At 35.8% G+C, this 20,941-nt stretch overlaps 1 protein-coding gene across 1 annotated transcript in view; it reads right to left on the reverse strand.

Moving 5' to 3' along the window:
- Nucleotides 1–2,356: 2,356 nt before the first annotated feature.
- The window catches only part of ZDHHC2 (zDHHC palmitoyltransferase 2), a 67,711-nt gene continuing 49,126 nt past the window's right edge, over nucleotides 2,357–20,941 (reverse strand). The window contains exons 7-13 of the mRNA XM_086380672.1: nucleotides 18,657–18,777; nucleotides 15,977–16,109; nucleotides 13,741–13,867; nucleotides 13,376–13,468; nucleotides 10,105–10,217; nucleotides 7,803–7,877; nucleotides 2,357–4,799 (exon numbers count right to left, since the gene is read on the reverse strand). Coding sequence (XP_086236798.1) covers nucleotides 7,837–7,877; nucleotides 10,105–10,217; nucleotides 13,376–13,468; nucleotides 13,741–13,867; nucleotides 15,977–16,109; nucleotides 18,657–18,777 — 628 coding nt within the window. The 3' untranslated portion in view covers nucleotides 2,357–4,799; nucleotides 7,803–7,836. The remainder of the gene's footprint in view (nucleotides 4,800–7,802; nucleotides 7,878–10,104; nucleotides 10,218–13,375; nucleotides 13,469–13,740; nucleotides 13,868–15,976; nucleotides 16,110–18,656; nucleotides 18,778–20,941) is intronic.

Genomic DNA, 20,941 nt, shown 5'->3' on the forward strand with positions numbered 1-20,941 from the left:
ACACTAAGATTAGTGTGTAATCAATTTTAAAATGATTTTAAAACATGTTTGCATTTTAAAAATATTCAGCTTTCACACAATGTTTGGTTAGGTCATTTAAGATACTTTTGATACTAGGCTTCAGGGGCTATACATACTGACAGAAAAAGACATGAAATCTAAATTCTGAAAATAATCTTAGTTTCAGCTGAATAAGCTGAAGCTTTCTGTGGTATCAGTTCTTTTAATTCAACATCAGCAGAACTCTATGGCACGTTTTCTTTTTTCTTAAATTGATAAGCAGCTTTGCCTGCCAAACAATAACTATTAAGTTCAGGTCAGGCTTGAACTCCTTACATTGTTAAACCTTCCCTGGAAGATGCAACACAAATCAGTTTTCATGAACCATAAAATAATACTGTCCTTTGTGAGCAATGAGGAGCTGTTTTAGCATAAAAGAGAGTTTAAAGTCACTTATCAAAGGCCCCTTTTGGTTTAACTGGTACTTAGAAATAAGAAAAAAAAATTATATATATATAGCACATTGCTCTTCTCCCCCAAATGTAAACTACAGAAATACTGAGTATTGGCTATGACAAGAATATCAAAGGTCTATGTTTTGGCATTGTCACCGGTTTTGTTTTTGCTGTCAACTCTCCTGTGGTGAGAGGGTTGCAAGTGATTTAAATTGTTTTTATTGGCATTGGCCAGACTTTGATTTGAACTTTTTGTTGGTAAAGAACAATTAAAGGGTGTCACAGAATGAGCTCTTAGTAACCTAGACTGCATTATGGACAAGAATCCTCTTTACTTACATCCCTTATGGAGAAGAATCCTCTTTACTTACATCCTTTTTTTTTTTTTTTTTTGGAAGATCCTATTTCAGAGCCTCCTGCTACACTGAAGATCAGGGTAGATACACAGGGAGATAGCTGTGTATCATCCACAGGAGTTCCTTTCAAACTTGAGTTCAAACTACTCCAACTCATCCCTTCAGTGCTGTCCACTTGATACAAATCAGGACACTACTGTAAAAGAATAACATCCATTCTGGCAAAGACAAGAGCAAAGTGCAGGGTTTGGACCATTAACAAAGTGTAACAGTTGCCTGTGTTCTGTAGCAAAGATTTTTTGGTAGTAAGTTCTAAATCTAATAAAGGAAAAGACTGTTGGATTTTAAGATCAAGATTTTCGCTAATGTTAGAACATAATGCTTTTAATAAGTGACATGATCAAATTGCTAAAGTTTTAATAAAAATTAGAATCTGTTAATTGTTACCAAGACAAAGTAAAAAAATTCCAGTGGTATCTCTGTAAAAGAGGAACACTTAAGGTATGTAACACAATCCGCTTCCACAAGTAAGAGAAAGTGCTTCTAAACTGGCCATGCTATGCTCAGTCGCTTCAGTTGTGTCTGACTCTTTGCAACCCCACCAGGGGGGCAGCCCAACAGGCTCCTCTGTCCACAGGACTCTCTGGGCAAGAATACTGGAGTGGGTTGCCATTTCCTTCTCCAGGGGATCTTTCCCACCCAGGGATCTGTCTCCTGCATTGGTGGGTGGGTTCTTTACCAGTCGCGCCACCTTTGGTGTTAAAATATTTGGGGTTACTTAGAGCAGTTTTCCACAGAAAGATAGATGCGGAATATCTCTATCTCCACTACAGATACATGTTACTAGTGAAAATCCATTGCTGAAATGTTACCACTTCAACCAAAATGTAAGCAGATCAGGATTTGTGGTCTGTGGAGACAGGTGGGATGGTCATACTCAAGGATGCCTTCATTTCGGTTTACTGTGTAAGTGGATTTGCGTTTTAACTTTTACAAGTTTGGTATATGTGGGTTTTTTTTTTTTTCTTAAATTCAGAGTTTTACAAGTAAATATGTGACAGTAATTGTGTACCATAATATATACAGTGTAACTTCAGAGTTGGCCCAGCATGATTATGTGTACTATTTCAAAATAGGGAAAACTTGCTAGGAGATAACATAAATGGAGTAACAGCTTTCTCACAGGTTTTCTTGAAGCATACATCACATGATTCCTAGCTTAATTTTTTATGAACGTGTTATAAGACCTTATGATTTTCCTAGTGAAGACCGCTTTTGTCAAACATGCCGTATTTCCAACAGCTATCTTTTGAGTACAGTGTACTCGAATATCATAGTTTCTTTCTAATTGTCCTCAGACTCCTTTAACAACTAATGAGTAATCACCTCATCTTGTTATCCGCCTCTTCTCAAAAGACCTATGTTGTAACCAGGCTGTTGACATGAATTTCGCCTACAAGTATCTCTGGTAGACAATTAGGAAAAGTGTATCTTTAAAACAATTTAGATTGTCAGTGCAAAGGCAATTTCATATAGACAGCTATCAAAGGTGATCAACCAGACTTTATTATGATATAACAGGAGGGAATTCATAGATAAGCACTTACTTGAATGTCTCATCATTGTATTTAGATGCAGTTTCTCTTTACCTTTGAAAGAACAAACCTTTCACCGCACAATGGCAACTAGTTAATGTCTATGAAGCATTTGTACAATATTTTTAAATGAAAAAATTCTTAAATATTGATGCCTATATGATATAATCTCTAAAAACAGGAAAAATCAAAATAATTTAATGGACTCTCAGGACTTATACTTCAAGTGTCTTCAAATTTGAGCTAAGCAATTAAGTTTTTTAAAGTAAAGTGTTGAAAGTGTTTTTAAGGTACAATTTTATAAATATATACAAAACGTAGGTCTATTTGATGCTCTGTTCACTCAGGTAAAATTTATACTACATATCTAATGAGATATGTCGTCATCTCCAAAAATTATAATCCCACAGAATTAAAAACAAAACAAAAAACCCTTTAAAAATTAGTCAATGTATGAAACCAAAAAGGGAAACTTTACAACTTAATGAGAAAGACTTTATTTTAAAAAATGTTTCCATATCTGATTCTAATGTGTATTGACTTATGTATTTCAATAATTACATGAAAAAGCTAAAGCGGGGATTAAAAGTACTCTAGCAAGGTAAAGAATTAAAATACCACTTCCCCCTCTAGTTTCTAGTTTGACAGGAGGGGATGCCTAACAGAATCCTGTCTATAAAAACAGCTCTAGTACTGTGCTTTGAAAAAAATCTGGCTGCATATAATTCTTGATACATTATATGATGCTCTTGCCCTTAAGACTTCTGGCACTTCAGGTAATGGAAAATGATGACCAAATGCTTTAAGATAAAAGTAAGAATGCATCATATCTTCTGAGTTTTCTTTAAGTAGATTGTCATCAAAATCTTTCACTTTAAAGAAAATCTGAAAAAGACCACCATCCTATTGCTCAAAGAACTGCACTCAAATGATTTATAAAATGGACTGGTTCTTTCATAAAGTCACTGAATATAAAACATCATACTTCTAGCAAGGATGAGTGAATTCCAAGGATATGTTACTCCATTATCTTCTTGTCTTCCAGTCTACTTTGTGCTGAATTTGTCTAATTCAGATTTTGAAAAGTTAATACCACTGTCTCTTTGATTAAATACCAGTTCCTTAGCTGTGTAGTCTTAAAAGGTAATCTGCTTTAAATCCTCAAAATCAGTACCAAAAAATGTATACAGCGTAATCTAATTGCTAACATTTACAAAACTTGCACTTCACCAAATTAAAAAAGAATAAAATAAGACTTAAACAGTGCATACAAGGCACAAGAGCTTCTTAGTATATTTACTGAAGCCGAACATTTTGGCATCAACAAACACACCACTTTAGTTTCTCTTAAACTCAGTTTCCAAACAGCATACCATTTAGTTCATATTGAACTAAATTACCAAAAGTATATGATTTTTGCTTGATGATTTGCATAATTTAATCTTAATAGGTATTTACGTAGTTTAACTGTCATACTTCTGATGAGAGGACAAAGAAATAATAAAGATATCAATGGAGGATTAATCTATTGCCCCATCAGAATTCTTAACAAAAAATCATTATGTCTGCTATGTTCAATAGAAGAAATAACCTAAAAAGAGACTTAAAAGCCAAACCCCAAAAAGAGTATCATAAACCAATCTTCATAATTGTTATTACAGAGTTTCACCCATTTTCAGATAATTAAAAGAGATGAAAAATATATTGCTGATGTAATAGAAATGTATTAAATCTGACAAAGATTTTCTAGCCAGTTGAGCTCAAGCTTCAATTATCATACTTCTTTTCCAGCAGGCAAAAAAGGCTAGAAATAAAGTCTAGCAAGAAAAAAAAAAGGATGGTCATCTTCAACTTCAGGCCACTTGAAATTTGTAATGAATTCATAGTTTTTATAGTTCACACAGTCTGAGGCTGGATTCTTATCGGAGAGAGTAAACAAGTCTCATCTGCTACCTCCACACTCTCGTAGGTAACTAACAGGTTTTATGAATAAAGCTTATCATTATAATGCGATGTGACATCTTTTAATCTCAGTATCTTAATAGTCTCAATTTTCTGAATCAGAAAATCAGAGAATCAATGGGCTTCTTATGTGATACATTGTGCTACCCAAATAGCTGGGTGAAAACTGGCCCATGAATTTATTCCAAGTTTTTATGATAGGTATCTTTGTCCTTGATTCATAAACCATAACTACTTTTAATATTTAAGAAGAATTTGTGTTAGTTGAAACAATCTGTATACTGGAGTAAAAATGTGTTATGTTTTAAAAGCAAATGCTGAGAGAACTACTCAATTCACGTTCTGCACACCCAGCCAAAGGGGATGGGAACAGCTGGCTAGAGGTGCCTTCCTGGGGGAAGCCTCTTCTATCCATCGACAGCATTCATTACCTTAGGAGGAAAGAGGAAACACGTTTGTCAAACTCTTGTGTTAGCTCTAAAAACACAAACAAAAAATTAACCAACTCATTCATTGTTTGTTGCAATAACATCTCTCATTCAAAACTAAAAGTTTTCTATACTAGAAGGCTCATTAGATGTGTTCTTGAATATAGATAGACCTTTACATGAATTCTTCTTAACCTATAATATATTCACAAGACCAGAGGACCCTGTTATAATGCAGGGAATGCAGATGCTGACTCAGGAAGTCTAGGGTAAGATCCACAACTCTGCATTTCTGTTAAGCTGCAGGTGCTGTCAATACTTCTGGTTTGGGGCCCCAGTCTGAGCTACAGGGCTCTATGTTCTTAGTTTTGAGGCCAGTAGGAGTTCAAGTGAGTTGTTAGAGGATTTAGGAAAATAATTTTGAAATTTCATATGCACAGGAGCACAGCATTTTAAACTTCTTATTGTATAAGAGGGAAGAAAGTTGGGCAGGCTGTTTAATCTATACTTTAGCATTATTATGGATTTAGGCACATTTTGACTATTTGGAAACTATGCTGAAACAAAGAAACATTTTACAAAAAGGCCACAGGTTATTTACTAATATAGTTCAAAAAGAGACTACAAAAATAACATTTAGTAATACAGTTAAATATCACATTATCATTCAGTATAAATGTGTATTAAAAGAACTGCAAGTCTGAGGTGTAAAGCAGGAAAAACTTTAAAAAACTATTTGGATAATCAGCTACCTTAGGAAAGTTCTTCTTTTTTTTTAAAGACACATTTTACTGGCAATGGTTATGCCAACACGATGAAAAACATTACATCAAAAAATCATTTGTTTTCTTTTACATCAATACAGCTGATTCATATTGCAGTTGGGTTTTGTGACCATTACTGTTATATATCCAAATGTAATAAAATCAAGTTTCTGTGAGATTTTAAATTTCAATGATGCTATTTTATCACCCAATTACCAATTATTTAGAAACCACTATGTCTCTAGTCCTGCAAAGAGTTGAGCATAATGATGAACAAACCCAACACTGATCTTGTCAAAATACTTGGAAATCTACCTGATTTACACACAAAGTGACATTACTATGGTAAAGCTCATAAAATATTTAACCAGATGACCTCACAATCAATGGCAATTATAGCTACTTCAACATACTGTAAAAAAGAATCCCATGAACTTTGTCTGCTTTACGGAACTATGTTTTGTAAAATGCTTTGTTTGTGGTATTAATGATTCATTGTATAATCATAGTTATATTTTAAGAATTATTTCCAGAAATCACACTGTCTCTTTGCTAATTACCCCAACTAAGAATGTTACAATTTCACTTTCCTACATACTTACAGGTTCCCCACTGGCCAGTGGGTAAAGAACCCACCTGCAGTGCAGCAGACATAGGAGACAAGGGTTTGATCCCTGGGTTGGGAAGATCCCCTGGAGAAGGAAATGGCAACCCTCTCCAGTATTCTTGCCTGGGAAATTTCATGGACAGAGGAGCTTGGCGGGCTATAGTCCACGGGATTGCAAACAGTCAGACACAACCGAGCACATGACACTAACCATAGTTACAATCAAACAGATCTACAATACCATCATGCAGAGTCATCCAAAACCAAAAACGCTGGCCCACTGGCACCCAGAACTGCCTGGCTATTCATCAAAACCGAAACCGAGCAAAGTGAAAACCAGAGATCCATGAAGTACTTTGACACAAATGACTGTTTAAGCTGCTACTCTTGCTAGGTCACAATTCTGTAAGTAGAGAGTTATCTTGATAATTTCAATGTTCAATGCTTCATATTTTTTAAAATTTGACTTATAAATGTATTAATTTTTGCTATACAGCAAAGTGATTCAGTTATATGTGTGTGTGTATATATACATACATTCTTTTTCATATCTTCAATTATGGTTTATCAAGGATATTGAATATAGTTCTCTGTTCTATACAGTAGGATGTTGTTGTTTATCCATCCTATATATAATAGTTTGCATCTGTTAATCCCAAACGCCCAGTCCTTCCCTACCTCATCTTGGCAACCACAAGTTCAGTTCTTCATATTGTTTATTGCTTGCTTGCTTGGTCACTCAGTCATGTATGACTCTTTGCAACCCTTTGGACTGTAGCCTGCCAGGATCCTCTGTCCATGGGATTCTCCAGACAAGAATACTGGAGTAGATTGCCATTTCCTTCTGTAGGAGATCTCCTTGACCCAGGGATTGAACTCACATCTCCTATGTCTCCTGCATTGCAGGCAGATTCTTTATCCACTGAGCCACTAGGAAAGCCCATTGTTTATTGTAGCAGTACATATAATTGTTTATTTTGTTAAGCTATTTATGGCTTGGTTCCAAAGAGGACATTTTTGGAGCTTTTTCTTAACTGCAGGCTCATAAATAGATTTTGCTTTAAGGAAACTGATTTGGAATTAAAGGTTTAAAAAAATTATAGGTTAAAGAAAATGACTTGGAACACCGATTATTTTAAGGGTGACACATGCTCTGGGGTCCTACTATGACTAAAAATAAGGACGGGAGAGATCTGCGCTAACAAGCTATAATTGTCTTATATTTTAGACCCAGTGAGATCCAGCTAATGGGTGGTCATGAATAAGACCGCTGGATATCCTGAAGGAAAGGAAAAAACAAAAAACTGCAAGATCCTATAAAATGACAAGACAATTGTCATTTTATGGTTCAATAAAAATTGTCATTTTAAAGTTCAACATTTTAGGATCAATTCTTGCTATAAAAATGAATTCTGTTCATCAACTTTTATTAAGTTAACCAAATAACTAGCTAATATTGAAGCTAGATCTATATTCAAAGGTCTCTTGTATGACTGATACAATCCCAAGGGTCTGCTAAGACATCTTCTATTTGAGTTACTCAAAAATAAATGTTTATGGAAACTATTTGCCCAAAGAGAGCTAGTAAGTGATTAAAACTATAAAACATAACAATAAAGGAAGAATTTTCCTTACTTTCATGAAGTATGAGTACATTTTGTTAGAAGAGTTAAGTCTCATTCTCCATGGTCAGTGCAGGATTGCTCATACCTTTAAGAGAAAACATAAGTTAGCAATTTTTGTGGGTGCTGCTTTTGAATAAAAAGGCAGAGACTTGTTTATTCATCCATGAATCCCACCAGTGTATTGCCAAAGTTATCCTGTACATATTATGAGTGTTTACAAGATGGTTATATAGAAACAAACACACACATACACACAATACAGTCAGCCACAACCAGCACTCCCAAAATAGCACTTTTAAAAAGTGTATACACCTGAGGAAGTAGGAGGTGTGAATAAAATAATGTAAAATATGCTGAACCTCACACTTCTCACATTACCTTGAATCACTGTTTTCTAATTCTTTATTCTTGTCAAACTAATCTTTGAGCCTTTTCTCATCTCACCATTCTCATATTTCTCTTCTTTCTTTTACACCATCTTTTAAACAATTTCTAAATTCATCTATCAAAGTAACGGAAAATTAATCTACCATGTCCCCAGATTAACAGCACATAGAAACCAGAAAATCACCTGTATGCTAATGTAGAACTATAAGGTGAAATATGAATCTGTTCTGAAAGGGAGTTTTCTGTCTTTCTACCCTCCAAGTATACATCACTTCTTTGCCTCTAAGGAAACTGAGGGATTCAAAGGGCAAATAGAAGACATCAATTTTGTTTGGATAAATACCTAATCCCTCCCATATACTGAAAAATGGAATGGCATGTTTGAAGATGGAGAGACAGACCAAATTATGAATATTCAAGTGATGGGGCTCTTCAGAGGGAATGTACATTCCTTAAGAACAAGGATAATTTTAATTTATGTGTATTTTTTCATACCATTCAATATGTCAGTATGTGGCATGTCTACTTAAATTTTAAAACTTCACTTCTTTCTTTTAAACTCTTTAGTTCCCAAATTAAACATTTTTTTCTTTTTTTATTTGTATTTGATTAAATATCATATTTTTAAGGCCTGGTGATATCAGATGTTTTCAACATTCCTGCAGGATAATGTTCAAATGCGTTGTTTCAGTTTTATAGAGAAAGATAGAGAATTCTTTGTTCAAGGCTAACACAATATTGTAGAGCACTTGTCCTCCAAAAATTGTATTTTGTTTTATACATCTCAATATTGTACAACTATAATTAAAAAAAAATAGACCTTAGTGCCTTAATTGTGGATGCATGGCTTTAAACTTGGAAAACCCCAAATACATACACACCCCTGCATGTGTCACCACATGTCTTGTTTGATACTTAACAACCCTGAGAATTAAGTAGTATTTTAAAGATGAAGATGCTAACTCTAAAGGAGGCTAAGTAACTTAACAAATGCCCCACACTGATTAGATGCCCAAACTGGGATTTGCTATCAGCTCTGTCTGCCTTCAAAAACTTGCTTGTTCTTTGCCAATAAACCATATTGACCCAAGTAATCAAAAGATTAAAATCAACAATAACCAGAGAACTGTGAGTGGGATATGAATAAATAACAGGTAGCTAAAAGTTATAGCAATTCTATAATGGCTTACTTCAATATATATCCAATATATATGCTGCTGCTGCTAAGTTGCTTCAATCGTGTCTGACTCTGTGCGACCCCATAGATGGCAGCCCACCAGGCTGCCTGGGATTCTCCAGGCAAGAGTACTGGAGTGGGTTGCCATTTCCTTCTCCAATGCATTAAAGTGAAAAGTGAAAGTGAAGTCGCTCAGTCGTGTCCGACTCCTAGCGACCCCAAGGACTGCAGCCCACCAGGCTCCTCCGCCCATGGGACACTCCAGGCAAGAGTACTGGAGTGGGGTGCCACTGCCTTCTCCATATTGGATATATATATCCAATATATATTCAATGTATCCAATATTTTGAAACTGGATAGAAACTTTCAAGTAAAAACCACATTAATTTGAGATCCCTTTTAACAGATACTTTTTAACCTTCTGCCTGCACTTACTGTACTCTTCCTCATTTTAAAATAAATTATATTTTGAGTTTATCATTTTATTTAATACATGGTAATAAAGATTTGGTTCTCTAAACCAGAAAAAAAGTAAGGTAAATCTATCTTTCACAAAATGGTTTTCTACAGCTTCCAGACATTAATCAAAGCATTTCACAAACGGTTCTTTGAAAATAATTCTGTATTTACAATGGTCGTCTGACTCCAAAATAAGACATATTCTACAGGTAATAAGAATTAAAAATGTTCACTACCTTCACCTTTTAAAACTAAAATATTTCAAAACAGCCACACAGCATACCCTTACCAGCTTTGCCTTTCCCTAGGCTTGTGCTGTTCTCCGTCCAAGATTGAGAATCAGTAAGAAGGTGGCTCTGGGACTCTCTCAGTGGCTTTGCAGGAAACTGATGGTTTTCAGGACTGAAGAATAATTATGATCATCAGGTTAACTCTTGATCGTATTTCTTAAAGGAAGTGAGTATTTCTTAAAGGAAGGAACTCAAACCACTCGTGGTGCAAGGCGATTGTAGGAGTTACCAAGAGGACTTCGGGGAAGCAGGACCAAGGCATTAAGTCATACTGACTCGCAATGAAGAAAGTGTTCTTGCCTCAGCTTTCTCCTTTCCTCTGAGTACAATATGATGACAATCCTTGACTTTGGCAAATCTCCATTATTAATACACAGAAAAAGCCTCGGCCTCCAACTTTAGCAGGTAAAGGAATGTACCAGAACTTACCAGGATTTTATTATTGATTTTAAGTTATATTTGATGCCAAATTATACTAGTTTCTCACTGATGACAGTGATATAAAGTTTGGTTTAAAATAAATAACATTTCATTTAGATTTTAAAACATTATTGGCACAGAAACTATTAGTATATTTTTTATAACACATCAAAATAGTAATTATAATAATATTAAAAAGAAAAAAGCTACTTAAAATTTTTCCAAGAGTAATTTCACATATTTTAGTTGACTATAACTATTATATTTTTTAAAGGATATGCCTTTTCTCCTTAATAATTACCTCATCTCTAAAATTTGAGATCATTTCAATTTTGTGCTGCTCTAATAAATCCCTTATTAAAATTCTGGAGGAAAACTTTAAAAAAGAAAATCGTGTCTCCTATCTATATGAAAAATGTCTTTTACACTAATTCTTATTCGTTCTCAGGAAAGGGACCATAGACCAGGTATAGAAAAGTAGCTAAGTCCTAGTTTAGGGACTCCTTGGAGAGTCATTACTGCAACAGGACTCTTTTTTTTTTTTTTGCAACAGGACTCTTAACAAACAGCAAGGATGTATTCATCGAACAATACTCATTGAAGTACTAGTATATCAATGAGTAAAGTCTTTGATCTAATTGAGGAAGGAGAAGAATAAATATATAATAAATCCAGTGAGATTAACAGCTCTGCCAACAGTAAAAGGCAATATAAAGGGAACAGAGGGGCAGGCTGCTATGATACAAAGGGTTTTCAAAGACGACCTCTCCTGTAAAGAGCAGAAAGTGAACTGAAGGCACAGACCATGCAGATATCTGGAGGAGGAACTTTTAGGAAGACGAACTGACAAGTGCAAAGCCACTAAATAAGCAACATGCTTGGTACATTTGAGGAACAGCAAGATCTGTGTGTCTGAGGACTGTGAGCGACGGGAAAGAGGTAAGGCATTACACTGAGAGGTGTCAAGGGCCAGATTAGTCCGGACAAGGGAAGGACATTCACTAGCTGGAGTGGGGTGCCATTGCCTTCTCCGATTCTGAGCAGAAGAGTGACACAATCTGACTGACGCTTTAAAAGGCTCACTCTCTCTTTTTAATGGAGAATAGGGTGGTGGAGGGCAAACGTGGAGCCAGAGTCCACGTGAGAAGTGACAGATGGACCAGGACAGCAGGCCTGGAGGTGGCGAGAAAGTATCCAGGTTATGCGTGTATTTGGAGGGGACGTCTGACAGGATCTGCAATGTACAGGGTATACAGGGTGCCCAGAGAGAGGAATCTAGGCGACCCCCAAGTTTCTGCGCTGAGCATCTGGGAGAATAGAAGTCATTACTCATGAATATGAGAGAACAAAGGAGAATCAGGTTTCAGTGGGGTGAGGGGTAGGTGGCTTGGAATCAAGAGTTCTGCTTTGCACCTGTTCAGCTGGCGATGACTTTTATGTGGGCACATTATGTAGACAATGATGTATACAACTCCAGAGTACACAAGGGGAGACACGGACTAGGCACAGAAAATGTATATGGGCCAATCAGGGGAAATTACAGGATTCTGTAGAAGAAACTTCAGCTGTCAAAAGCCAATCTCAACATTTAAAGGAAAGAGAGGGCCAGAGAGGTTACCTGACCTTGTCAAGACCAACCCGATGGGTAATAGTGCCAGAATTAGGACTTCTCTCCAGGCTCACTTAGTAGGAGGCGGACTATATCTAAACCCCAACTAGTCTTAACCAAAACCACTTAACATAGTATAAAAAAATATAGCCTTCAGCTCTGTGAAATTTTCAAGCCCAAACTCAGGGCCAAGTAGGACTATGGTGCCTTCGAAAGGCCCATGTGACACACACGTTAACTGGCAGGCACGTAACTCACTCTAGGGATGGGGTTGGTAAATAGGTTTCATCTCGTGACAATTTCAGGTGATTCTGTAGTGGCTGCCGGGATCACTGCCTTAGAAAGGATTCTGGGGTCACATCAGGTTCCACGGGAGAAAGTGTTGTAAGCAGTAAGAAACTGCTTGGGAGGAGGGTGCCGTGAACATGGCATCCAATACTGAGGAAACGCTATGACATGATAGCTCATGTTTCTGTTAGTGGCTTTCATTTAAAAATTAGAGGTATTGTCATGTTAAATCTGTCTTAAACATTTAAAAAAGTAAGTGGTTCTACTTAAAACTTCATATAGAACATTTTTTTAAGAGCATTTTGAAATGTTTAGATCGTTTTGTCTTTTGCCAGTCAGAATCCAATTTCAGGCCTTCCTCAAATGCTTGAGAGATTGGAACCAAAAAGAGATGCAAAACAGTGGTCAAAAGTCCAGAAAATAAATTTCCTAGATTCCTTCCTTTCTATTCCCACAGAAATGGCTCAGATCAAGCTTAGAGGTCTTTAAAGAGGACCAAGAATATGGTGCCCACTGCTAATGGGGCTGTCAATCCGATGTCTGGGATTCCATTCATCTCCAAGGGCCTGGTCCAGGCAGGGAAGGTCTTTTGATTGCCAAGAGCAAAGGCCCAGTGGGTCAGAGGCAAAGCAACCCTGGCAGCTCACATGATCACAAGTGGGACTAATTTGGACTTACACCGTACTTTTTTTTTTTTAAGCACCACATTAAAAAAAAAATCATAATATATTTCAGTCAACTTACAGAGAATTAACACCTGTTTACTGACTACCCAGATGAATCACAGAATTTTATAATTATGACTGACGTTCCCTACGGACTCCGACCTCAGTCACACTTTCCTCCCGCCCTTGTTCCAACCTGGAAACCAGTGTAGTAAATGATCCTAAGTTTATTTTTTTCCGATAAACTATATTATTTGAAAGTAAAATAGAAAAAAAAAATGGGCTTACTTTTTAGATGATGAATTCAATCCTGCAGGAGTAGATGGTTGCTCAGGATCTTGGTTAACAAGGCAAGTTGGAAAGGAGCAGCCATCACCTAGACTATAATTAAAATAAAAAGTTACAATTGTGCAGTAAAAGAAAGATGATCTCTGTGAGCAGAACACAGTTACATTATGGACAAAACGTATCTCAGACACTGGCTTCAGTACAGTATGTTTATGGAGATGTGAGTCAACTGATTTCCACTTTGATATAATAGTGGATCATAAAATAACCCTTTAAAAAATAAGAGTTCTTATGCAGAAGGACAGAGTTCTTCTGTTGAATTACTTTCAGTAGTCTAAACCCTGAAAATTTTCACAACAAAATACCTTGAAAAAATGGGTAGCAACCAGTACCTCTTCTCATCACCAAAAACCTGGAGCATATTTTTACCGAAACCCAAGCTGAATCCATTCTTATCTGTTCCGTGTCGAAATACTGGGCTTCTAAATGCCTCTAGAAAAGATGGCAGAGCAACCACATAAGGAAAGAGCACATCAACTAGCAAGCGCTATAATTAGAAAGGAGTGGATTAAATGAAGAAACTCTGAAAACCCAAGGCTAGCCTCCTGCGACTCTTTATATGTCTGTCAACAGCCCCACAGATGAAGACTGTCTTTTCTTTTAAAACAAACTTAAAATATGATTAGATCTATTGTAGTTTTTAAGTAACCCTTTTATTTCTGCAGCAGCACATGTGTATTGTAAAAAATGAAAAAACACAAACAAGCAAATAATTTAAAACTCTACATCTTCTAGACAGCTGAATGGACAGAGAGATAAGATAGATATAAATATATATTTTTTAAATCAAAATGAGACTAAAGATACATTCTATAACCTTCTTTCAACTAATAATTTCCATTTTCCAATTTCACTAGAATTTTATGTCATCCAATCATAAATTTTCTTCTAGCTAATCAAAAATGTACTTTAAAACTCTCTGTCTAAATCAGGATGCAATGCAGGGTCACACATCACGGGTGGTTATGCTCACGAGGTTGAGAGAAGCTGTGTGACTTTGCTCAATATCACACAAAAAGTAAATGACACGATTGGAATTTGAACACGGTCATCAAAGTTCTGTCCTTTATGCTACATTTTCATCTTAAATAATGCTGAGATGCAAAACCTAAAATGTTAGTTTTGGGATTTTCTATGTGAATAAACATAGAAGTATAATGATTTCTGTCCATTATTTGAGAAAGGAAAAATCTAACTAGCAGAGTCAAGGTACTATGAAAAATGTGGTGATTTGCAAGATTCTTAATATTTATTACCCTAGTTTATAGCTTTTTATAAAACTTTTTAATAATTATAGGACCATATTGTTCAGACGAAATCCTTTCAGTGTTCCAAGTAAAATCTACAAGTTTCTAAAATTGAAAGCTTAGTAGAAACACTTACATTTGAAAAATAATTTAATTGCTCTACAATTTGAATTGCTCTATAATTTGAAATATGATACTTCATTTAGAAAGTACTTTATTATACCAATATTTTCACTCTGCTAGTACTTCAGGTGATTAGATTTCACCTCAATATTGAAAAATAAACATTCAAAATTATATACAATTAATTTTCATTATTTTAATAACAGAATCTCATAACTTGAGTATCCTTTGCGATCAAAAGAAATTATAAGTCCTGGTTACATTCTGAAACCCCTATTCTTAGTCTAGAAGACTCCATTTAGCTTAGTCCCTGCTTACTTCTCAAACTTCATAGTACATTTTTTTTGTTCTTTAGCTTTCTATGAATAGTTTCTCAAACATATGTAGCTCTTTTTTTTTTTTTAAATGAGATGAAATACAGAGAACATAAAATTGGTCACATTAAGGTGAATATTTCAGTGGCATTTAGTAATTCATATTTTTTTGCAATCAATACCTATACCAAATTCCAAAATATTTTAATCACCTCAAAAGAAACCCTATACTAATTAAAGTAGTCATTCTTTACTCCATCTTCTTCCCACCCTTTGGAAATCATCAAAATGCTTCTTTCTCCATGGATATTTCCTATAAATGGAATTACACGACATGTAACTTTTCTATTTGACTTCTTTTATTTAGGACGTTTCTGACGTTCATACAGGTTGTAGCACTGCTTTGCTGTATCCGATCTCTGCAGGGCTTTTGAACATACTGTTTTCTCTGCCTGAGATGTTCTAGCTCTTTCCATGACTTCTTAACTACTTTCTGTTTTCATGAACTCTTCCCTGACCACTCCTTCTAGATAGCTTCCCTATTACCATCCCCAGCCCTTGATTCATAACTCAACATCCTGTTTGTTTCTTTCAAAACACTTTGTAATTAGGTTTATGTTTGGTTATCGATTTTCTGCGTTGCTCACCACTGTATATATACACAATGCTTTGCACATGATGGACAGTTTAAAAATACACGGAATGAGTGAATCTGTATTTGTCCCACCAGACAATGTGGGAATTAAGAGTGGTTTTTAGAACTTCAGGACAGGTTAGCATTTAACCATATGGCAACCTCTGATGAATATTTAGTTTTGCATTGAAAGTTCTGTTAACTACAATAATCATATACTCACCTAATGTAGATTTATTTTTGCTGACTAGCCAACAATGATAGCCAAACAGAGAAGACAAGCTGACAGAAAACATAGCTGCAGCAAAGAATAAAAACATAATATGGAACTTGGCTTGAGTATCAGGTAGGCCATTCTATAAAGAGAGGGAGAAAATAAAATGTTTTGTCAAAGGAATGAGTATTCTCCTAATTTGATAAGTCTTTTTTTGTTGTTGTTTAAAATTTTTCTTAAATTTAGATATGGAGAAAGATATACAGCTTTATATTATAACTGCAAGGGAAAAATACATCTTTAAACTCAAATCAATGCTTACTATAACATGAATATACATATATCTATGGAAAAGATATTAAAATTTTGGATATTTATTTTGTATAACCAAATTCATAGAACAATTATAATAGTATGTGTGTAAACTACACAAGTAGGAAGCAAGATAAAAGGAGCTATAAAATTTTTATAATTTATAAAATTTGTTTTTAATTTACTTTCTGAAAATGTTTTGTTAACATACTCTAGATTTACAAATGTTTAAACATTATTTTATTATAATGCCAGAAAATGGAGGATAAGTGGCATGATTTAGCTAGTCTTCTCACTGACGTTTTACATCACTGCAAACGACAAAATCAACTACAAACACATACAACACACTCACAATAATGCTTCAAGCTACCTTGGATAATGTCAGCACAGAAAAGTTCACCACCAGTGCATAACACCTGTCTAAAATAAACCTTAACAATACCCATGGGATAAAAAAGACCATCAAAGCACAACCAGACTGACTCTCCTAGTCTACGCATCTAAGGAGACCTGGAGTCCCTCTAGAATGTGGGCTTAGGAATACTCAGTGAAGCACCAGAGATGCTAGGATGTGTCTCCTTCTGACATTCGGTTTCAATATCCTGTCAGATTGAGCCAGGTCACAAGACCTCACTGATACCTTTTGACAGCAGTGTTCTCACTGTGAAAGCCAGTCAATCCTTTACACATGTATTTGTGGTTTGGAAGTAAAACCATCCACGAGAATGAGGAACTGTAAGGCCATGTGCTCTCAGACATCCACAAGAGATCATTCTTCCAGATGGACACCGCAAGTACCCTCGAATGCTAGGACATGCTTGTTTACCTGTGTATTTCTAGCGCTTAGCAATGTTACTGACACATAGTAGGTATCAATAAATCTTTAGCATTGAATGTGATTCAAATCTCACATCAATGATCTAATAATTCATAGAGTCTTTCCATAATAAAGGATAATTTAATGAATGTAATACGGCAACTCTGGCAGGGATAACTGCTTTTTATATTGTATGGTATTCATGGGGACTATCTTGCGGTACTTAAAATACATAGTGTGTGTGTGTTAGTCGCTCAGTCGTGTCTGACTCTGCAACCCCACAGACTGTAGCCCCCCCAGGCTTCTCTGTCCATGGAATTCGCCAGGCAAGAATACTGGAGTGGGTTGCCATTCCCTTCCCAGATGTAAACTAGCTGCTGATAAGTTGCTTCAGTTGTGTCTGACTCTCTGCGACCCCATAGACGGCAGCCCACCAGGCTCCTCTGTCCCTGGGATTGTCCAGGCAAGAATACTGGAGTGGGTTGCCATTCCCTTTCCAAATGTAAACCAGCTGCTGCTAAGTCGCTTCAGTCATGTCCGACTCTCTGCGACCCCGTAGATGGCAGCCCACCAGGCTCCTCTGTTCCTGGGATTCTCCAGGCAAGAATACTGGAGTGGGCTGCCATTTTCTACTCCAAAATACACAGTACTAATTCTGTTTTGCTTACATTTAAAATATACAGCACAGAAAACAAATGAGTTGCCTAAAGCATGCACTTAATATCAATTCAGCACTTGATTGATATTCTAGTTTAATAATCTTTTTACACATAAAGAAGAACTTCTCTTTTAAATACTAAGAAAAAAAATCTTATATAGTCACTTCTTGTTATTCGCAGTGGTGATGGTCTTTAAAGTTGCCATGAACACTGAAATTATGATTCCCGAACCATTGCTCCTGGGAAGATACAGGTTTCTGGTCACAACATTTTTGTCAAATGATCAATGACCTTGTTCTGTGTGTTTCTGCTTATAAAACCTAATTGATACCTTATTTAATATGCATTAAATAAGAGAACTCACAGCCAACAGCACCATAAGTCATGTCTGAAGGAAGCTTATCTATATACATGTATTTCCTCCATGAGGCACATCACGGTCTCTTCTTTTGCTCAGAAAATTAGACAGCACTTCAGCGCTAGGCTTGAAGGCCTTTTAAACAATGAAGTCACCAACAAAAAAAGCACAAAAATGCAAAAGACACAGCACTAAATAGACTTAAAAGCACACTCATTTACAGTATAAGAGTTCAAACAGGAAGGCAATAAGACCTCTGGTTTGATCTCAACTGGAAGCGTGTACGTGGGTGACTCAGATTTTTCCTATTCTGTGTATGCTTGCAAATGACCACAAAAGTTACGCTGAGTATTGACTTTGAGGTTTAAAATAAATGTTAGCAAGTAGGTGAATTCACAAACACAGAATCTGCGAATAATGAGGAATGACTATATATAAATTAGCTCTATTCTATAAAATTAGTGTCTGGATTAAGTCACTATTGAAAGTCTATATATGTATTTTTGTATTCCAAAAAAAGTCACCAAGGTAATAACTTACGGTCCAAAATTTGATAAAATACTGTAAGTCTGTAGCAGCAATAAAAACGCAGTACAGCAGAGAATAAGCCAAGAAAAGGAGGAAAAATTTATAATTTGAAAATCCAACACAATTGTTCACCCTGTTAACAAAACAAAAACATTTTCAGTGACTTTTATGCTGTTACCCTGGGTACACATATGCTCAACCTTAACACAAGTATTTGATTTCCTAACATTAAAATTTATTGGCATTTCTTTAAGCATAACTCAAAAGATTTCTTTTTAAAAATTATCTAAAGATTTTTTTTACACATACAAACATTAAAAACTCCATTTCACTAAAAAGGAATTTCTATGTTCAAAATAGAAATTTGATATGTAATATTGCTTTAATTACTCATGACCCCTGTATTTCCTGTCCAAGTATACAAATAAGCACATGCCCTAAGTATTGATCTTGTGAGAAATCTATTAACACCAAACAGATAAGAGGGATTTTCTAAATTCTTTTCTGTGTTACCTTTGGATTTGATTTATATGATTAAGTAATTTTAAAACTTTTTAAGTTTTCCAAAATTAGATGAGAGGTCTTTACAGACTGCTTGCATGCTGACGGTACAGCACTGAAGCAACCAGATTATCAAAACATCTTAAAGGGCAGGTTTAAGGAAAGAAACAGGACTGGGAGCCAGACAGCCAGGTCGTCACGTACATTCGATGCTAAATAGCTATGTGTCCCTGACAAAGTGCCATAATTTCTAAGGGTTTCCTTTTCCTCATCTGTCAAATCAGCACTCTGAGATCCTTTCTGAGAACCAGGCCTCTATGCTATGATCTGAATCTCAAAAAATGGAGATTCAGAATTCTCAGCTCTTACTCTGAAATCACCGTATTTGGAGAGGGTGGTTTAAGAACTCAAACTACTGTATCAATAAACATAAATACAAATACAACTCATACTTTATAGTCACACTTCTTCTATCAAACCTTATTTTGCCTCTTTCTATTAAGACAAGGGAATTCCTAGATGATAAATGTGACACAACAGTTAAGTGGAATTGGTTGTTATCTTCATGGGCAGTGAACCCAGGAATTAACAATAAAAATAATAAACTCACTGCACAGAACACACAGATGTTTCTTCTTTCACCTGTGTGTGTGTGTGTGTGTGTGTGTGACTCAGTCATGTCCGAATCTTTGCGACCCCATGGACTGTAGCCCACCAGGCTCCTCTGTCCATGGGATTCTCCAGGCAAGAACACTGGAGTGGGTTGCCATGTCCTTCTCCAGCAAACACCTTTGTTCCTACTCAGTACCGGCATAAGATAATCTTCCTCCTTACTGACTTTGCCAATAAATGAATTGTTTCTCTTTCTCTATTGTTGAGGAGAAACAATAGTCATATGAAAAATGTTTACTCAATTACATAAGATGAACACGAACTAGGTCCGCTATACGTCATGGGCCTAGAGTTAGCAATACTGTTACTACATGCTTAAAACTTTGTTAAGAGGACAGAGTTCATGGTAAGGGTTCTTAAAATTAAAACTTTTTTAATTTAAAAAAATTCAAAAGTTAAACATTGGACTTATGGATAAACCAAAATTTGGAACAAAAATGGAAAATGTTTATATCTTCTACCTCCAAAAATATAAGGTAAAGGGAACAGCATTAGATGTAGTAATTTTGGAGCCTAAGGGTATTGTGTATGACAGATTCATAAAGAAGGCAAAACTGTGGGTGCACACCGAATGAAATCAGTTACACTGGCAGCCCAAGAGATTCCAGTGTGAGTGCGAACCAGTCACTGAGACTGTCTCTTAACGACATCTGAATCAAATAATGGTAAGAAGTAATACTGCAAACAGGTCCATACAAGCTGAGTCTAAATGTGTTCTGTCACAAAAGGAGAGAGGATATCCCCATGCTTATCTGTGTTGGTTACTAGAGGAGTGAATGGGAGACAGAGGCTGGGGTGTTAAGATTGGCCACGTGGATGTCCAGACAATGACGCTTCTGTGGACGAGGGGAACATGAGATGGGACAGGAAAGACCACTGCTCTTCCTGCAGGAATGTAAGAACCAGCTTTTGTACTAGATGACAAATAGTGTTTTTATAGAAAGGAAAATGATCTTGAACGGAGATTTTTACATCTAATTTAGCTTACTTTAACTTCTACAGGGGCATGCTATGATTTGCCATGTCAAAGTCAAGAAACAGAGAAGGTTAGTCAATAAAGACTGAGCTTGGTAAGAATGTTATACTTGAGATCATATTTATTTTTAATAATAACTTACTCTCTA

Source organism: Bos grunniens, chromosome 27 (assembly GCF_055505025.1).
Source record: "Bos grunniens cultivar Pamir isolate PY7600 chromosome 27, Bosgru_T2T1.0, whole genome shotgun sequence".
Taxonomy (NCBI): Eukaryota; Metazoa; Chordata; class Mammalia; order Artiodactyla; family Bovidae; genus Bos; species Bos grunniens.